The sequence below is a fragment of the Astatotilapia calliptera genome, chromosome 6 (genome assembly GCF_964374335.1).
Source record: "Astatotilapia calliptera chromosome 6, fAstCal68.1, whole genome shotgun sequence".
In the NCBI taxonomy this organism is placed as follows: domain Eukaryota; kingdom Metazoa; phylum Chordata; class Actinopteri; order Cichliformes; family Cichlidae; genus Astatotilapia; species Astatotilapia calliptera.
In genome coordinates, this window is record NC_137427.1 from 15,928,785 (window position 1) to 15,949,926 (window position 21,142).

General features: G+C 39.7%; 1 protein-coding gene across 1 annotated transcript in view; it reads right to left on the reverse strand.

Moving 5' to 3' along the window:
* Window positions 1-2,226: 2,226 nt before the first annotated feature.
* The window catches only part of stx8 (syntaxin 8), a 45,004-nt gene continuing 26,088 nt past the window's right edge, over window positions 2,227-21,142 (reverse strand). The window contains exons 7-8 of the mRNA XM_026170548.2: window positions 17,117-17,218; window positions 2,227-2,998 (exon numbers count right to left, since the gene is read on the reverse strand). Of these exons, the coding sequence (XP_026026333.1) occupies window positions 2,934-2,998; window positions 17,117-17,218 (167 nt within the window). The 3' untranslated portion in view covers window positions 2,227-2,933. The remainder of the gene's footprint in view (window positions 2,999-17,116; window positions 17,219-21,142) is intronic.

A 21,142-nucleotide genomic window follows, 5' to 3' on the forward strand; every position in this document is an offset into this window, starting at 1 on the left:
TACATTTTATTGATAACCTCTTTACAAAAATGTTCATAAAATCCTGAGTTGTTCCTAATAGACATTAATAAGAAACTACCCTCAACCGCTTCCTTCCTGTCATGAGGCGTCACCACAGTGGGGAGCTTTGGAGGTTTGATTCGGTTTTATGCCGAAAGCCCTGCCTAACGCAACCCCAAAGGGCATTTGGGATGTGAAATCTTGTTTGTTTTTCCTTTCATCAGCAATGCTTGCTCTGCCACAAATGATCAGAACTGTGAAAGTTACCCAATGTCTGTTGTTGTGTAAAATGGATGCAATGTTAAAATTGTGCGGGTGAAAGTGCAGCACTGCAGCTGCTGGTACTGCATGTTCTCAGAGGATATTGACAAAGACAAATAGTATGACGCAAGTGCAACAATGCAAATATTTATATGATTTACCTCTTCAGACATGTGTTCTTTTAAACCAACTTATGGAAAGCTCGCCACAGTATGTCAAAATCTTCAACAATGGGTATGAGTAGGACAAAGGGAGAAAAATGTTGCAACTGACCCCCTGCCTGTTACTACCACTAAATCTGAAAAGATGATCTGAAAGATCTTCAGGTTGTAGAAAGCACAGAGTGGATACAATGAAACAAATTTCTTACCTTACGTGGCAGAGAAAATAATCCCTATAGTGATGAAAAACTGAAGCTTATTGCGCCTTAAGAAAGTGCTCAACACGCTTACCTAAATTTACTTTTAGAATCCACCTCACAGCTTGTATTCGTCTGTAGCACTTCCTGCAGTGTGGTGGGATTGCATATAAACTCATTTACAGGGCACACTCTTTTGCAAACACAATGCACGACTGTACGCTCAGTAAAAGAAACGAATCAGTAAGAAAAATGCCTGCCATGTTAATTCTCTTCATGTCAATACTTGCAAAGGGACAAATGGGGTGCATTACAATAACTTGTCGCTGCTTGATTCAAACCACTTTGTGTGCAGTTCAGTTTGGATTTCTCCAAGGAATGCATGGATAAAAATGCTCAGGTTTGTAAAAAGCCCAAAGTGCATTTGATTTATCATGAACTTTTTATCTTTTGAGGCCAAATCACAACACCGTGAGCAGTATGTTTGTGAGACAATAAAACATCATGTTAAATGGGCGATTGTTGTCTCACTAAAGTTACATTTAATTTCTAACGCTCAAGTGAGTGTAAAGAGGGATAGACAAGAAACTTTCAAACTTTCATAAAAAGGAGATAAAGATTTGATACCAGTATCTTGGAAACATCCTCAATTTTGTAATTTTACTTATAGTAAAAATCCTAGATGATGACAAATTGAGCATATTGAACTGTGATACAGAAAATGACTGTACTAGTCAATATTGACATTTTTTTTATTGTTCAATCAGTTTAATATTTGTTATCGATACCCAACATGCTGCTACATGATGGCGCCTTCTTGAATTCTCCAAAACTGATAATCACAATATTCTGACATATACACAAAATTTTTGCACGGTACTGCATTTCATTGTTAAACCAACAATGTTATGTGTCAAGTTCTTTTTTTTTTTTTTAACTATTTTTATTTGGCACAGTGTAATCCAAAATGACACGACTCTGGTCTCCATAGCTTCTAGCTGTAACTTTGACATCCGTCTCCTGAGCAATGGTTTGACAAGCTTCCAGATGAAACGCTATACACATACACATCAAAGCATTGCTTTGTGTTCATACTATGAATTGTAAATGTTGTTTTCACCATTGCAAAGTCTTTTGCAATGTTTTACAATGCCTACTAATATATTATGGTTATTATATATGAATATATTTAATGACACAAGACATTGTGGATTTTATTGTCTTTTTTTTTTTTTTACTTGTTTGTGGTTATTTAGATCGTTGTTATTAAAAGAAGGAAATAATAACTACTGAACACACCAATCTGGTAGAACTAAATTCAGATTTTCAGAATAAATAAACTCTTGTTACATTGAAAAATCATTTGCCTCTGTTGCTTTTTTTTTTTTTTTTAAATTGTAAGTCTACAGAATTTAATGTATTCAGTTTATCCCTGTTAACTGGTTGCAGTATCATTATAAATGTAGTAGGGGAAAAAATACACAATGGAATGAATTAAAGTAGTACTAGTGTGTTAAAACTTTGCCAAAGGTCCACACTACCTAAAGATCATATTACAAAACACTTCAGAGTGAGGCGTGAGCGTAAACGCAGACAGGAGTCCAGGCTCTATAAAATGGAAATGTCATTTATTAGAAATTACAAGCTGAATTGATTTACAGGGAAGGAAAAGAGCCATGTTAGTAACACAGCCGAGCTGTTTGTTTTGGCTATGAGCTATTCTATAAACATTACAAAATCCAAACAAAATGATAACATTACAGCTGCTACAGTAATAAATGGGTAAATATAAGTGAGTGTGAATATTGCAAAGCTTGCGGAATTACTGTATCCAGTGCAAACCTCAGCCCAACCACAGACAGGCTTATGAAAGAAAAGTCCCCGTTGCCTGCGGGAGGTCCTACTGTTAGGTCAACATTCTCACAGTTCAGGCAGTAAAATAAACCTTTTTCAAAATGCTTACAAATCTCCAAATAATTTAAGAGTTTGATGATTTACTAATTTATTAGTAAGACATTTGAATATCTATTAAACAATTTACACCCACAAAAAAAAGAAAGTAAATGTCTTTTGAAAGGTTACATATACCCTTAAACCCAAGAGTGACATACTGGATAAAAACATTTGTCTGTGGGGTTTTCCCCACTTCTCCTTTATTAGATAGCCCAAAATGACCTGTGTCTTAATGTGAAGAACAAGTATGGTAAATCTGCTTAAATGAGGGTCTGTCTGTTTGATGTCACTGCTGATTAAATTCTGCTCCAGACTTTCATTGTTGCTGTCCGACACGGGTCCATGATCACTGCTGTCTTCATCACACAGGCCACGCAGCAATCACTATAATGGCTATAAGAAGTAGTACGATCACTACCAGCATCCCTGAGCAGAAGGAAGGAGGGAAAAAAAGACATGTTAGAACAATTGGAGGGAAAAGGACATCAGACTACAAGGTTCATTAAGTAATTTCACACACACACAAAAATGAAAATCTGGATGCTTTTTCTCGCCTAACACAGTGAGAAAACACTTCTGAAGAAGACAGGTTGCTGTGTGAATAAGAACAGAATGCAATCAGATGGAAATCACGTAATCTATAACATGCAATAATGGCCAGAGATCAGGTGATTTACTCGAATAATATATATATTTTTGCCTTGACAAACTTGGGTTGCTTCTGCAGTATGCTTTGGAATATCATCCATTTGGACTAAGAAGCGCTGTGTGATCAGTTTTGCAGGATTTGGCTGAATCAGAGTGTAGCCCTGCACACTTCAGAATTGATCCGGCTCCTTCCACCAGCAGTAACATCATCAATAAACACTAGTGACACTGCGTTCACCTTGTTTAACAAATGATGTTGTATGCTTTGGATCATGAGCAATTCTTTTCCTTCTCCATGCTCCATTCTCTTCAGTACAACTTAATCTTGGTCTCATCTGATCAAGATGATCACTTTCTGTGCTTTTGGTGTAGCTGAGCTCTCCAGTGAACTCGCTGGCTGTTGATTTGGTGACTTGTAAAATTTTTGATGTCCTTCTATTAAGTTTTTTTTTTCCCTCTTCAGCCTAATGTTGGCCTCATTCGCTGACATTTGGGGCTCACATTTAAAATTACATATAAAAACTATTAAATATAAACTTTAGATATTAATGTCTGCTTCATCTGTCATGAAACAACAAATAAACAGACCTCATCTTGCCACAAAACTGCTTGCCAGTCAATTGTCCAGTTTGGAGTCTTTGAAATTGGGAAACTGTGTATAAAAACTGTGTATAAAAATGTCTGTAATGTAAAAGCTGAAAGTCTGCACTTCAATCATATATTGATTGTTGGATTTAAAATCCACTGTGGTCGTGTCCAGAGACAAAACTACAAACACCGTGTCTTTATCCAACTAATTATAGACGTCAGTATGTGTCACTCTGTTGCCAAATAACCAAAATGAGTTACAGTGTAAGCATTAATTTTTTAGGGTGTTAAGCACTGGACACCCACTCCAGAAGTTTATTTATTTTGTCTGTGTTAATCATGAACTGCTCTACATTTATTTAAAAAGCAATGAGACTTCATCATAGTCAACAACCACCACCCATCCAGTCTAGCAAGGCTAAATAAAAACAAAAATCACTGCTGCTCAGATACAGTTACACAATTTTCCAAACTCATTTGCTATGATAATTTATGCTAAATTTTCTTACTTGATGTTTTGTTGCTATAACCCCTGGTGATAAAACCTTTTCAGCTTGAAACTATATATATATATATATATATATATATATATATATATATATATATATATATATATATATATATATATTTATTAGGGGTGCAACGATACACAAAATTCACGGTTCGGTTCGGTTCGGTACTTTGGTGTCACGGTTCGATATTTTTTCGATACAAAAAAAATGTTCATGCATTTTTAATTTGTCATTTATTAAAATTATAAATATATATTTTAACTCAAAAGTACAGTTTTTAAATTTAACCCTAACCCTAACCCTTGTGCGCGTTTTTTATTTTGACAGCAAATGCGCACCTGCGGACCACTTATGTGCAGCCCTGGTTATATAGCTCGTCATATTGCAGCCACAGAAATTATTTTGTCCATGAAACCATAAAGCTGCACTTTCTTTTTGCCTTATAGTCTGATTTGTCATAACTTCTCCGTTTTGTGGTAAGCTTTTATTTGGCTGTCACTTCTTCACCCTGACCTGTCTTATTTGGCTCAGCAGAACTGAAATGCTTTTACACGCGCACTCACATAAGCTCAGCGATTCTCTGCGCGATCAACCTCTCACATGTTTAAGCTTGCTGCGGGAGATTTCACTTGTCATGTTTGCATAGTAAGCTAACGATTAATAAGACGATGTCAGAGGAATTGGTGCACAAATTATCATCACTCACAGATCAGTGCTGTCGCTCTCTATACACAGTTCGCACGATTGCAAAGTGAAAGCAAAAAAACAAGCGCAAATTCAAACGCGACTTCAATATGTCACATATTGACAGTGGCTCACCGATGCCAATGACATAATTACCCAGCTACATTTCTGAAAGAATGCAAAAGCATTGACATATATTTTTCCTACAATAGCCCGACGGGCAGGGAAGAGATAGATTTTGGTAGCCCGACTGAAAAAATCGCTAGCTCCGGGACGTCGGGCTAGCGATATTGCAAGCCCTGTATCTGATTGAGGAATCACTCATCTTTGGAAAAGAGAGTTTATTACAGAGAAATGGCTCTTTCCAAAATAAAAGCTATACTATCCGCTTCTTCTGGGCTATATTCTCAGCAGCATAAGGAGAATCATGTGCTAACAGCTGTCTAAATGACTCGGCTAAAGTTAGTAGCATGCTTGTTGTTTTTGTCTTTGCACTAGGATGATGTCGGTGTAAATGTGCAGTCATATTCGTTGTGTTCCCACTAGTGCTTTCAGGTTAATCTCGTTGAAATGACCTTAACGCCACAACACGGCAAATCTCCGTTAACGAGCTACCGCCGATCGCTCCGTGCATGGGGCTAGACGGCCAACACGTTAACGAGCTAACTGCGCTAACACACTAGTTCACACCAATGTAATTGAGCATTGCATGGCACATCCAACATACTGTTTTACTTTAGTCCATGACTCGCTTACCTTCAGGGTCATACGTCACATGAAAACCAAAATAATTCCAAACGCCAGATCTGAATGAGGTTCAATTTGCCTGTTGCAAGGAGAGCTTAACTTCTGTCTCGCTAGCTTGCCCTGTGCTCTTCCTTCTGACTATGCTGTCTGTGTTGAGCGCTCAGTGGATCTGCGCTCGACAGTGCCTTGAAAAGCGCTATATAAACCCACTCCATTATTATTGTTATTATTGAATTACTTACGAGTTTAATTTGTCAGCAACTTTCTGCCAGCCCTCTCGCCTTGCTTTTGCAGCCTTTGCAGTGTTCCCTTGCGTTTTAATTAAACTCTGAAACTCCTGAAATCCCTCAATCAAGAGTTCTTGCTCTGCTGCCGGAAAATACCGAGCGCGCCCCTTCGACATTTTCGCCGACCAATCAGCGGGTTGCCGATCAATGTTTCTACTATCGATGCGTAGCCCCTTTTACGACACCCAGTGATGTCACATTACTGCGTCCAGCTGTACTAATCGTCAACAACAGGTGTGTTCGGGGAACCGGATTAGCGAGCTCACGGTTAGCGCGATGGTTTGGTCTTGGATGTGTCATTTGATCTTGGATGTAGTGAGCGACGTACGAAGAACGGGCCCCTGATCTACAATACGGCAGCAGTGATCAGTGAGATGCTTGACTACAAGTTGAACAGCGACAAGGGGCAGTACCCTCCATGGAGAAGGAGGCTAGAGGGCAAGATCAAAGTAGCACGGAGGGAGGTTAGCCAACTAACGGAGTTGCAGAAAGGTGCGACAAATAAGGTGCCTAAGAAATACAGCAAGCTGTCCATACCTGAGGCCTTGGAAACTGCCAAGCAAAGACTCACAGCCTTGGCCAGCCGCTTGAGGAGGTACACCAGAGAGATAGAAGGCAGGAGAATAAACCAGCTGTTCTCCACAGAACCAGCAAAGGTGTACTCTCAGTGGCAAGGGAACAATAAGAGAACAGCACCACCAAGGCTGGAGACGGCGCAATACTGGAAGAGCATATGGGAGAAGGATGCAACCCATAACGGCAATGCTCAGTGGCTAGAGGATCTGAGGGCAGACCACAGCGACCTCCCTGAACAGGGTCCAGTAACCATCACAGTGGCAGATATCCAAGAAAGGGTCTCCAGTATGAAGAGTTGGACAGCACCAGGGCCCGACATGGTTCATGCCTACTGGCTGAAGAAGCTGACTGCACTCCACGAGCGTCTGGCAGCACAAATGAACCAGCTGCTAGTTAACGAGAGACACCCGGAATGGCTAACTGAAGGCCGGACGGTCCTGATCCCCAAGGACCCCAAGAAGGGACCGGTCCCCTCCAACTACCGACCAATAACCTGCCTCAGTACTACATGGAAGCTCCTGTCAGGCATCATATCGGCTAAGATGAACAGGCACATGGGTCAATACATGAGCGGGACACAGAAAGGAATTGGCAAGAATACCAGAGGCGCAAAACACCAGCTACTGGTAGACAGAACAGTCAGCCGAGACTGCAAGACCAGACTGACCAACCTGTGCACTGCCTGGATTGATTACAAGAAGGCCTATGACTCAATGCCCCACAGCTGGATACTGGAATGCCTAGAATTGTACAAGATCAATGGGACCCTAAGAGCCTTCATCAGGAACTCAATGGGGATGTGGCGTACAACACTAGAGGCCAACTCCAAGCCCATAGCACAAGTCACCATCAAGTGCGGGATCTACCAAGGAGATGCTCTGTCCCCACTGCTGTTCTGCATAGGCCTGAACCCCCTCAGTGAGATCATTAACAAGACTGGCTACGGATACCGACTACGGAACGGAGCAGTTGTCAGCCACCTCCTGTACATGGATGACATCAAGCTGTATGCCAAGAGTGAACGAGACATCGATTCACTGATCCACACTACCAGGCTATACAGCAATGACATTGGAATGTCGTTCGGACTGGAGAAGTGTAGTCGGATGGTAACAAAGAGAGGGAAGGTAGTCAGAACTGAGGGGATTGAACTACCAGAAGGCAACATTGCAGACATAGAGGACAGTTACAAGTACTTGGGGATCCCGCAGGCAAATGGGAACCATGAAGAGGCCGCTAGAAAAGCTGCAACCACCAAGTACCTGCAGAGGGTCAGGCAAGTCCTGAGGAGTCAGCTGAATGGTAAGAACAAGATCCGGGCCATCAACACGTACGCCCTGCCCGTGATCAGGTACCCTGCTGGGGTAATAGGCTGGCCAAAGGAGGAGATAGAAGCCACTGACATAAAGACAAGAAAGCTCCTTACCATGCATGGAGGGTTTCACCCCAAGTCCAGCACCCTGAGGCTGTACGCTAAGCGGAAGGAAGGGGGCCGGGGACTGGTGAGTGTCAGCACCACAGTCCAGGATGAGACAAGGAACATCCAAGAATACATTGGGAAGATGGCCCCAACTGACCGAGTGCTCAGTGAATACCTCAGGCAGCAGAAACCCAAGAAAGAGGAGGGAGACGAGGAACCATCATGGAAGGACAGGCCCCTGCACGGTATGTACCACCGGCAGATAGAGGAGGTGGCTGATATCCAGAAATCCTACCAGTGGCTGGACAAAGCTGGACTGAAAGACAGCACAGAGGCACTAATCATGGCAGCACAAGAACAAGCTCTGAGCACAAGATCCATAGAGGCTGGGGTCTATCACACCAGGCAAGACCCCAGGTGCAGGCTGTGTAAAGATACCCCAGAGACAATCCAGCACATAACAGCAGGGTGCAAGATGCTAGCAGGCAAGGCATACATGGAACGCCATAACCAAGTGGCCGGCATAGTGTACAGGAACAGCTGTGCCGAGTATAATCTGGAAGTCCCGAGGTCAAAATGGGAGATGCCCCCAAGGGTGGTGGAGAATGACCGAGCTAAGATCCTGTGGGACTTCCAGATACAGACGGACAAAATGGTGGTGGCTAACCAACCGGACATAGTGGTGGTAGACAAACAGAAGAAGACGGCCGTAGTGATCGATGTAGCGGTTCCGAATGACAGCAATATCAGGAAGAAGGAACACGAGAAGCTGGAGAAATACCAAGGGCTCAGAGAAGAGCTCGAGAGGATGTGGAGGGTGAAGGTAACGGTGGCCCCCGTGGTAATCGGAGCACTAGGTGCGGTGACTCCCAAGCTAGGCGAGTGGCTCCAGCAGATCCCGGGAACAACATCGGAGATCTCTGTCCAGAAGAGCGCAGTCCTGGGAACAGCTAAGATACTGCGCAGGACCCTCAAGCTCCCAGGCCTCTGGTAGAGGACCCGAGCTTGAAGGATAAACCGCCCGCAGGGGCGTGCTGGGTGTTAAAAGTTATATATATATATATAAATAAATAAATATATATATATATATATAAATAAATAAATAAATATATATAAATAAATAAATAAATATATATATATATATATATATATATATATATATATATATATATATATATATATATATTTTTTTTTTTTTATAATTTCAACTTTAAAGTTAAAAAGTCAAATGTCAAGCAGCTGAGAAACTCCAAACCTGATTTGAGACAGACCCAGAGGGAAGGAGGGGAATTCATCAGACACAAGGGAATACACTTGGAAGAGGTAAGAAGCCTACATACCTCACTACTAATTTTCAAAGTCCTTGATCTAACACAAGTCCCAAGTGCCCTTGTAGCATATAACCATTCTTCTCTTGATGACTTAATGCAATTTACATGCGTTCAATGGCCACAAAAGCTTTATTGCCATAGATCGCACACTGTGATAGGCATGTGTTTCTGATTCTGTTTCAAGAGGGTAATCATTGTTTTTCTCTGATACTATGGCAGCAGAGAAAAAAATGTGCAAAAGCTCACTCACACTTCATCAAAGTGTTTTGCCCCCGGGACCTCAAAAAAATTACTTTTTTTTTTTTATTATTATTAAAGCCACTGCCCTAGAGAATGGCAAAGAAAAAAATAACATGTAAAATCCACTACAGGTAGATATTTTATCTTCTAAGTAAAACAGAATCACAGTAAAGGCTTTAGGAATATTTTAAATAATTTTGGTGGATATATGGATCTATCTTTTTAACCACTGCCACAAATACTTGTGTAATGTAGAGTATTTACTGCATTAATTAACATAACTAAAGTAGTCCAGCTCAAATTCCTTTTTCCATATACCAGTTTGTTAATTTTGACACTGCCACCTAGAGAATAAGATGATAAAAGTTGAACTTTATTCAGTGTTAACTAAAATTTGCAAATTATAAAAGCCTGACTGAAACTTGCCGGGTCAGTATATGCTGGTAATCTGTTATTTGTGGCATATTAAAAGCGGTGTCCAGCACAGAGAGCAATGAAATAGAAACATTTTCAACTTTGAACTAGTTTTTTCAGTTATGTCAGCCAGATTTAAGGGCTCTGTTTCCAAAATGATTCAGAAATCTGAGACATTTCTGAATAATTACATTTTATATATATGCTGATACACTGCAAATATACTTTGAACATTAAAATATCAACTTAACTCCTTATTTAAGTGAATAACAAATTCAGAATAGAATCAGCATGGAGTGTGAATTTCTAAAATCTATCAAATATGTCACTTGAAATATGGCTATTGTGGTTTGCACGAGAGGTGTGTTTTAATCCAGGGGATGATGGTAACTGCTTGCCCTGGTTACTGTTTAAATTTAACAATTCATTTTGATAATCAGGAATGAGAGAAGGCAGTCCACAGAGTTCCCGGTGGTAACTGTAAGGCCTTACAGTATAAAGTATCTCCAGGTGGCTGTTGTTGTGATTTGGTGCTATATAAATAAACCTGAATGGAATTCAACTGGAGTGTTAGCGAGAGTAAGAGAGAAGTGATGGTGTGTGGTTTAGAGTACATTATGAGGATTTGATTGCCTTTAGGATATGCTGGTCTTTCATTCTGTATATGTATATATCAGACCACAAACCATGGCACACATTTAAAATTTGGAAAGGTTTTTGCCAAAGTCAGATTCCCACACCATTCCCACTTCTTCTACAGTGACACAGGAATGAAGATTTAAAAAAAACTGCACATCTAGCTGGTCTGAGGGCTGTCAATACGTGGCCCCACTGACTTAAGTTGTCCATTGTTATTTAGCATGCGGCCGGTATTATCCCCAGCCCTTTCACTTTCGGTTTGCATTTCTCTCATTCTTTGGCTCTTGCTTTCTGCATTCCCCTCTGTGGCTTAATTGGTTGTCTTTCCCACGGGGAGAGAGACAGAGTGAGATATAAGCCATGCTGAACAAATTGCTTGCGGTGGTAGTGGTGGTTTGATGAAATGCAAGGCTGATGCTGGTTTCTTTGCCGGGATATATGAGACATGCCTGTACCATGTCCAGATGTCTTTATACCCCATTATCTTATTGCATCATTCTTGTCAACCTTCTCCTTTGTTTTACTACTTATACTTATAGGCAGTTGTCACCTTATTTACATATGGGGAATTCTTTGAGCATAGCAGGTTTTTTTTTTTATTGTATACAAAAGGAATGTGTTCCTACATAGATTCACAGGATATTCATGCTAAGAGCCATCACTGGTTTAGTCAGGCCCTCTCCTCTTGATAACTTACACATGTGAGCATAATAAAATAGTCAAACCAGACACACATGCTCAAATACTTGTGATGACTCTTTAAAAGCTTCAAGCTTTAAGCAAATACACACATAAATTCGCAGCAATCATCTTTGTTTAGGTGTAAATGATAGGCCTGGTCTATATTAGATTCAGACATCAGAATTTCATTCAGTCTAGTCCAACATCTGTCAGCAACTCCATTTGACACCACATAGCAACAACAGTAATAAGCCGTGCAACACACACATGTTACTGTGAAGCAAGACTCTCGCTTGTTCTTTCTAACTTTCTATCGTCACGTAGCCGCCAGTCATGAAGCCACATTAGGCATCCACAATGCCCCTCACCCTTCCCCTTGGACCATGGCTGTCTGCCTCAGTAACTAAATAACCTACTCTGACCCTCAGAGGGCCTCTAGAGGCTAATGACAATAATGGCGTTAACTTCCCAAATAGATTAGGGCTCTGCTGTCACATTGATGCTGAGGGAGATAGTTGGTGTCTGCTGATAGACTGACCACCCAGAAGTTTCGGAGGGCTTGGTCTGGGTTCAACCCATCTTAGCAATTTCCAGACATCAGTAAGACAACTTGCAGAGAATACCAATAATTGGTGAGAGAAAAGAGTGAAAGAGATGGCCCATAAACTGGTCTGGTCATTCCCCTGCCTTTAATAATAATGATAATAATGGATTGGATTTATATAGCGCTTTTCAAGGCACCCAAAGCGCTTTACAATACCACTATTCATTCACTCTCACATTCATACACTGGTGGAGGCAGCTACGGTTGTAGCCACAGTTGCCCTGGAGCAGACTGACAGAAGTGAGGCTGCCATATCGTGCCATCGGCCCCTCTGGCCAACACCAGTAGGCAAGTAGGGTAAAGTGTCTTGCCCAAGGACACAACGACCAGGACAGAGAGCCCAGGGATCGAACCGGCAACCTTCCGGTTACAGATGCGATTCCCAACCCCCTGAGCCACGGTCGCCCCTTTGTACACAAAAAAGACAAAACAAAGGAGAAAAGATTCATTTTATGCTAACAAGATAAACATGAACCTATTTTTTAAAAACACAACTAAAGACACGTATTTTTAATTGATTGTAGCTTTAGAAATATGTTGAAAATTTTGCTGACATATATATTAAAACATATGGTGTCCAACTAAAATGTGGCTGCATTTTCATCTACTACAGCATACGGAAATCTTTATCCATCTGTAAATTATATGTCGTGTGCACTTCTTTAAGGAGAAAATTGGAAACCCTACAGAAGTTATACATTATATATATTTTCCAGATTTGTATTACTCTGTAAAGACTTTAAGCAACTTGAGGTGACTGCTTTGAACATGGGAAAATATATATCTTTAAAACCATGATAATTGCCAAACTTCTTACATTTATTTTAAGGACAGTAATATTTCTATAAAGTTTATAGAACCGTATCATGGTTCCAGGAGAGCTTATAGAACTGCCAGACTTAAGATTCATACTTGAGGAAGAATTAATGGAAATTAAAGTGCACCAAATTTTGAGGCAGTTATGTGAAAATGTTAACTGTTTGGTGACGCAAGTGGAAAATCAGGGGACCTCATAAATCAGAGTATACAATACAATGCTCATTAAGAGTGCCACAAACGTCTGTTTTAAATGCATGCTAGCATTCATTTTTGATAGTGTTTATATGTTTTACAACATTTAAAAATGCAATTTATTTTTAAGGGTGTATCTAAAATATACATTTATGTGATATATCTGAGATTAATTGGTGCACTGCTTAGCTGGCAGATGAAGCTGCATGCACTGCAGTGTAATCTTGTGGTCTGAACACATGACCAAGGAGGAAACTGTGCTCCCTACACCCCTGTCAAATATGAAATATGAAAATGGTTTCAAATATTTACAGATATCTTGAGGCAAATTTACTTGAACTTGCCACTTACTGAGAAAAACCTCTGATGTGGAAACATCATTAACAGGATGTATACAGTAATTTAAAGCAAGCCTTTCATCAGCTATATAACACATATTTAACTGGGATCTCTGTCTGCCAACAGTATATCATGTTGGGGCGTTAAGAGGAACAAAACCTGCCATAAAATATCAAAAAACAGTTTTAATGTTATATTTCTCTCCCACACTTTGTGTTTTTCTTGGTAACTCCTAACTTGCAATTATAGACAATGTTAAGCAAACACGCTCTTCTCAAAAGAGAGTCAAATTCTGTCCGTCATAAACCAACGTCTGATGCAAACCACCTGTGGGATTCAGGGGGTTCCCGCAAAGGTCCTCTACAAATTTAAGATAAGCTCTGTTGGGAGGGTTATTCAAGTTGATGTTATCTGATTTGATGTGCTCTAACTTACATTTTCAGTAATGGCATTTCTGGCGTCATTTAGACTAATCTGCCACACATATTCAGGAAAACCTATGAGCTGTATTCTGTAAAAAAAAATATAAAAAATAAAAAGCCCAAAAAACAAACTGCAACTCCCCCTTTTTTTGCTAGAATAATGCAAACTTCTCAAATGTTTATTGAAGGACTCTTGAAAACTCTTGCTTCCTGTTTGGGGTTGTTTTTTCATGTTATTGGAATCAAGACACCAGCCTCAAGGTACTGATGATGAAATAGAAACTTAACATCTGAGGTGCACCAAACTGAAATTTTGAATGAAGAAGATTTATAAATGCAGTCAAAATAATCTGAATCTTGGGTGGATTGAAGCCTGCTCTGTGCAGGAATCTAATATGTTTCAGCAAAATGGATATTTCTCAACACTACAGGGCACTAGTTATGCACAGTGTGTTCCAGCAACCATGGTTTAGCAATATCTGGGCCCTTTTCAAACGTTCAGCTAAATTTTTTGGTATAGTGTTTTTTGTTTTGTTTTGTATGTTTGCATGTATGCACAAAAATTTGCTATGCCCCTATCTTCAAAACTACCCTAATTTCCATTATGCTACGTTAACCTCCTTTTTATTTTTTTCTTTCCTGTTTGGGCTGATTGGGACCTGATGAATTTAAAAACAAAGATTAGCAGATTTTTTTTCTTTACCTAATTTTTGTTTCTGAGAAAAATGAGATCCACATTTGAGGACATTTGTTTTAAACTTCGATAGAACAGTGGCAGCATAATGCCCTCGTAAGTGGATATCAGGCCCTTGTAGAGAAAAATTAAGTATTTTGGTGTAAGCAACCCAAAATGTGATGTCCACATATGTGGACGCCAGGTCCTAGGAGGTTAAGTATGCGTTTGGCTGTTCCAGCCAGACGTTCCTAACTTTACAAGGACTCAGCTAAGACATAACACCAAACACCGGTTTTGGATGAAAGGTGGTCTTAAAAATAAATAAAGCCTTAAAGCTGAGGAATTACAAACACACTGCCATGAAGAAAGAAGGAAAGCCCTCCAAACAATTTGTGGCATGTAGTACTTTCAGTTCTTTCTGTGCTTGACACAAAGACGAGTGTCAAACATGAAAAGACAAACGTGGGGATGACAGAAAGGATTGAAAAAAAAAGAAAAAGAAAGATTGAACAGAGGTGAGAGTGAAAAAGACCACAGGGGAATTTTCCATTTGTCAAAACAAATCAGAAACACACAAATGTATACACACACACACACACACACACACACACACACACGCACACAGGTAGACATAAGAAATACCTTTAAATACTGTTAAAAATGCAAACATGCACTCACCTTTACTAGGTTCACCTGTTTCATCTGATCAACTGCTCATTAATGTAAATATTCAGCCAATCCAATGGTATTAAATCAATGCATTTAGGCATGTAAACATGGTCATGACGACCTGCTGAAAATTAAACTGAGCATCAGAATGGGGAACAAAGATGATTTAATGTGGCATGGTTATTGGTGCCAGATGGGCTGGTCTGAATATTTCAGAAACTCATGATCTACTGAGATTTTCATGGATGACTAGGGTTTACAGAGAAGGGTCTGAAAAACAAATCCTATCCAGTGAGTGACAGTTCTCTGGTTGAAAAGGCCTTGTTGATGCCAGAGGTCAGAAAATATTGGCTAGACTGCTTCAAGCAGATAGGAAAACAACAGTAGCTCAAATCATCACTCTAAAAGTATGCAAAAAAGAGACTCTGATTGCAAAATGCATTAAACCTTGAAGCAGATGGCCAACAGCAGCAGAAGAGCACACCAGTGCCAGTCCTGAAACTAATTGCAAGAAACTGAGGCAATAATTTGTACTGGATCCCAAAATTAGACAACACTATATTGGAAAAATATTGTCTGGTGTGATGAGTCTTGTTTCTGCTGCAATGTTCAGATGGTATTGTCAGAATTTGGCATAAACAGCATGAAAGCAACTGGATTTGCCGCTTAGCTCACTGCACTAGGAGGGCCTCCACAGTCACCATATCTAAATCCAGTAGAGATCCTTTGTGATGTGATGAAATGGGATATTCAAGTCATGAATGTGCTCCTGACAAATCTGCAGGAACTTTGTAATAGTATCATGTAAATATGGACCAAAATCTGAGAAAAATCTTCCCAGCACCTTGTTGAATCTACACCTAAAAAATTAAGGAAGCTTTAAATGCAAAAGGGGCTCAAATCTAGTACTAGGAAGCGAATGTATATGTATTTGCTCCATACAAACTTGCAGGTGATCATAAACATGAATGGACACACAAACAAATGCACAAACAGCCCAGGAATACTCTTCTGCCTGTGAAGATCGAGGGACTTCGCAAAAAAACGTTCAACAAAAAGAGAAAAAGAGTCCTGATTCTAACACAATCTAAGCTCTGGGATCTTCAAACAAACTCACGCTCAGGCACCATGGGGACAAGACCAACAGAATGAAGCATTTGGGGGGCTGACCTTCCTATTGCCTGCTCTGTTCCTGGCTGTGAGGTCTCCGTGCACAACAATGCAGTCTTTGCCATAGCAATGCGGTCTGGCATTTCACAGGGCCTACTGAGCCAGCCTCACTCACACTCACTGCCACATTCCATAGGTTGGCTTTAGAGCCAGTTAACACACATCTCGTGGCAGCTGTTTCCCTCTGAAAAGCGGGACCCTCTGAAAAGAGTGAAGCAGTCTTTTTGTACACAATAAAACAAAAGTTACACAAACCAAAGCAGATCAGTGATAATACTAAAGAAGGGTCATACATTCACAAAACTTCTAAGGAAAGAGGTCAACTCTGTAAATGTGAAGTTGAGACAACAGTGGCTGATGACACGGCCAACCCTCAGTGGATATTTGATGATTCCTCAAAGGACTTGCATGAGAGACCCTTAAAGCCAGGACACTGTTAGCAGGCGTGACAGACAAAACCAGTCCACCCACCATTCATTCACAACATGCTCTGTACTGAGAGGGCTTATTGCCATCAGCATCATTGTTTTTCAGCTCCATTAAACACTATTCTGGAAAATAAGGAAAAAGCAGCAGTAACACCAACGCTGCTGAAATGGCTTAATGGTGAAGATAGCTTTGTAATGCCAAAAGATCACAAGAAGCTTAGCTTGCAAAATGCACTTTTTGTGCATAGCTGCCACAGAAGCAATTATCTTTCTTTATAACAGCTAAATGCATGGGAAAAACCTGCAACAGATATTTTATGGCAAGTATTTATGCTATTAAAGATTGTTTTATAATATTTAATTAAATGAACAGATCTATGTGGTCTTCTGTGCTCCATGGCATAAAAGACAAAGACATGACAAAGTGCTTTGCATGTGAAAGAAACAGGAATGCTCACCGCAAGAGGCCGACTTCGTCTCCACCAGCTTCACCCTTCGTGTTTCATTACGAATTCTGTTATCTGTCGTGTCCACAAGATGTGCAAGGTCGTCAATAATTTCTAAGAGACAAAAAAAGACAAAAAAAAGGGGGAAAAAGTCAGTCAAGCTAATTGCTCAGGTCAGATCATGTGCACTAGTAGATTTAGATTTTATTTTGCATTAATCAAGTCACTGACACACAGACAACATAATATATTGTAGAGAAAAATATATAAAAAGCACAAAGAAGAAGAAAAACAAATACAGGTTTTGCAAAAACTGTATCTGCTTTTCTTTACAATTGGGTAAAAAAAAAAGCATCTTACAGAGCGAGATTGTCTAAGAAGTAAAGAGAGCCAGAGGTTCACTAATCTGCAAAGAACTGCATCAACAAATTATGGAACAATATCTGCATAACGCTTCATCTTTCGCGACCAAAAGAGCGGGGGTTGGGGACCGCTGATTTAAGGTTAAAGCTCTAACATGCAAAGAAGAAGCCACATGTGAACATTGTCTTCTTCTGTGGACCAAAGGTCACTTAAAATCGACCAGTCAGAAGAATTGAAATTTGAAAACATGGACACTGCATCCTCTGGACTAAAGAAGAGAGGAACCGTTCAGCCTGTTATGAGTGCTCATTTAAAAAGCCTGCATCTCTGATGGCATAGCTTCATAGTAGAAAAGTCCAGTTACTGAATTGGCCTGCCTCCAATCCAGAGCTTCCATCAACTGAAAACAGTACGCTCATAATAAAATAAAAAGTATGGACGACACAGAACTGTTTAATTGCACAGAACTACAATTAAAATCTTATATATCAGACAAGAATGGGACAACATCACTTTCTCCAAATGTGCAACAGTTCTCAACTAAAACTGGAGATGCTACGCAGTGGTAAACATGGTCCTGTCCCAACGTTTTTATGATGTGTTGCTGGCGTCAAATTTAAGATGAGCTATTGTTTTTAACTTAAAAGTGAACATTTGTTTTGGTTTAAACACCTCATGTGTTTTCTATCTTCTATTGTGAATAAAATATGAGTGAATGAGATTTGCAAATCACGGCATTTCTATTTTTATTTACAAGCTACACAGCATCCCAACTTTTTGGGGAGTTGGAATTGCCCCCCCAAGGTAACCATCTATATAAAAATGACTCTCAATGATGGAAAGACAAGTTCTGCATTACATGACACCTGACCGGCAAACAAAAAGACAGAACCTGCCAACAGACATAAGTTGTGGCAGAGGAAGTAGGTCATATGAAAGCACTCCTTGCCCTTTCAAACGGTTTCACTCCTTCCTGGATTTAATCAGATCCTTATTTCTCATGAGTTTTGAAGACGTAAGCTGAGGCTTCTGGGACTATGCCTTAGGATCCAAAGAAAGAGAGTGTGTTCCTTTTGTGTGTGTGTGTTTGGCGCTGTGGCTAAGGTCTTTCAGTAGGAGTTCCTGACTTGAAGGTCGTCCAGATGGAAGCCTGTGTGATTTGTTAGAGCAAGCCACCGTGTTGACATGTCATCTCCAGAGATCTGGTGCAGCAACAAAAACAGACAGCTAAAAAGCCATCACACAGAGATGGTACAAACCGGAACCACGAAAACAACATGAATGGCTAAAAACGGCGAGTGAAATATATGTTAAGGAGCAACTGACTCACATGACAAGACTATGAGGAACAATGTAGAGTGAAATTTAAGAAATGGATAATGTTAATGTGTCAGTGACAGGATGAAATATTGATGTCAAAGGAACAAACTTTAGAGATAAAGCAATCTATAATGTTCATGCGATGATGTAGTTTCTTTCTGATGGTTTGTTGTATTTCTCTTTCTTCTTTTGTGTATATGTGAAATGGGAACAGACAGCTGCTGAAAAATTTCCAAATTAAAAAGTAATAATGTTGAAAGATGGCATTGTATACTTATTCACTCAGACAACTACAAACTAAACAGGAATGGGAAGCTAAACTCATCTACAAACTAGTGCCAAGTTTACAGGCAGTGTTCTTCAGAAGGGGAACAACAATGTATTGCTACGGTATGGCAAAGTAGTACTCAGTTGATATGATCTTCAAAAACTGGGCAACATGACCGAATTCCCACCAATGAGGGCTCGGGGCTGTCTGCAGCATTTATCTTTGTGAGCACAAATGTCTTCAACTCAAATGAAACTGCCTTGTTTCCCCCAGCTAGAGTCATCGCCATTTGACAAGACAGTTTGCCTTTTGGCTGATACCAAATAATTAAGTTGCAAAAATAATTAGAGGAAGGAAAGAAAAGCAAGTAAGTTTGAAGGGCCAGAATGTTAAGGGGCAAGGACAAGCAGATGGGAGACGTGAGATTGCCGTATGTACAGGGTCCCTCGAGACTTCCACATCACCATCTAAGCATCAGGCAACAATTTAGAAGGAAGAAATATTTCCTTTACAGGCAGAGAAGGGGTGTAGACACTGAACCATTCGTGCTGCATGCCACTCCAACTAGTCATGGATGTTTTCAGTCGCTGGTGCCAAGTTTCTTAATTCAGTTCTGGCCCAGCAATAACATCCCATTTCATTGATGAATTTCCATCCATTCTAGGACATGATTTTTAACTATAGTTGCAATGAAACGCTCAATTAACGTTTGCACTAAGAATGGCTGCACTACAATATACTGCCTTTTTACATGCGTAGTCCTTCAGTTCACTCTATTATCAAATCAAGTTTCTAACACCATAATTCTCAGTTTCCCATTGTAACTTATCTGTGTGACAGGTGCTGGCTTAGATTAGCTATACCACAAAGAAGCCCCTGTTTCAGACAGAGTTTATTTATTTAATGTGCTATCACACTGAATAAACCTCTAAAACCACAGCGTGGAAAAGCATGGCATGTGTGTACACAAATTTCTCCTGTTTGTCATTTTTTAGGATGCACTGCTATACGCTTATTTCACCTCAATTATGCAAAAGACAAGCGCTCTTATTGAACACATACTTTGTTTTTAAATATTTGTAGCTGAATTAGAATGGGATTTCTGATTTGTTTGTTTTTTTGTCTTATTTTTAAAGTAATCTTTAAAGACACTGCAGTACATTAAGAACATACTTTAGTTTCCTCGTATAGAAATATATACAGCGGGGCCTCTATAATCCACTACAATGGTTTTTAAATGAAACAACCAAGAAAAGATTGAACTAGAGACATTCAGATTTAATTCAGTGTCTCTAACCAAAGTACTGAATTAACTGTTTAGAAATTAATTACAGACATGTTTATACATAGTTTCTCATTTTCAGAGGCTCAAAAGCAATGAAAAACAGTGACTGAGTTGCAGTAAGGTTAAGCCTGCTCTCTTGTCACTTCATGAGCAAATAAGCAGATGAAAGATATATACTTGTATCCAGTTACTGTTCACTGAAGCTTTCAATATGAGGTCAAAAGAGATGTCTATGCAAGCAAGAGGTCATCTTTAGGTTGAAAACCAAAAATGAAAGTATCAGAGAGATGGCGAGAGCTTTAGGTTAGCCAACATGGGACATTCTTCAAAAGAACGAATGCATTGACCAGCTCAGCAACACCAAAAGGCCTGAAAGACCACTGAAGTCTAAAGTGGATGATGACAGGATTATTTCCATTGTTAAGAAAAACAACCTTATAACTTTCAAAAACACTCTTAAGGAGCCGCTGTATCACTCTCAAAGTCTACAATAAAGACTTTAACAATGAATGTAAAAACAGAGCTTTTACAACAAGGTATAAATCACTGGTTAATTTCATTAAAAACAAAAGTCCATATAAGGCTTTCCTAGAAAACATCAAAAAGAACCTGCACAGATCCAGAAAGTTCTTTGTACAAATTAACCTCCAAAGACATTAACTCTCTCATGGCATGCATTTTTAATTTCTCTTTGCTATTTGGGCTGATTGGGACCTGATGAATGTAAAAACAAAGAATTATGTTTTTGTTTTGTTTTTTTTACCTGATTTTTGTTTCTGAGAAAAATCGGATGCACATATGA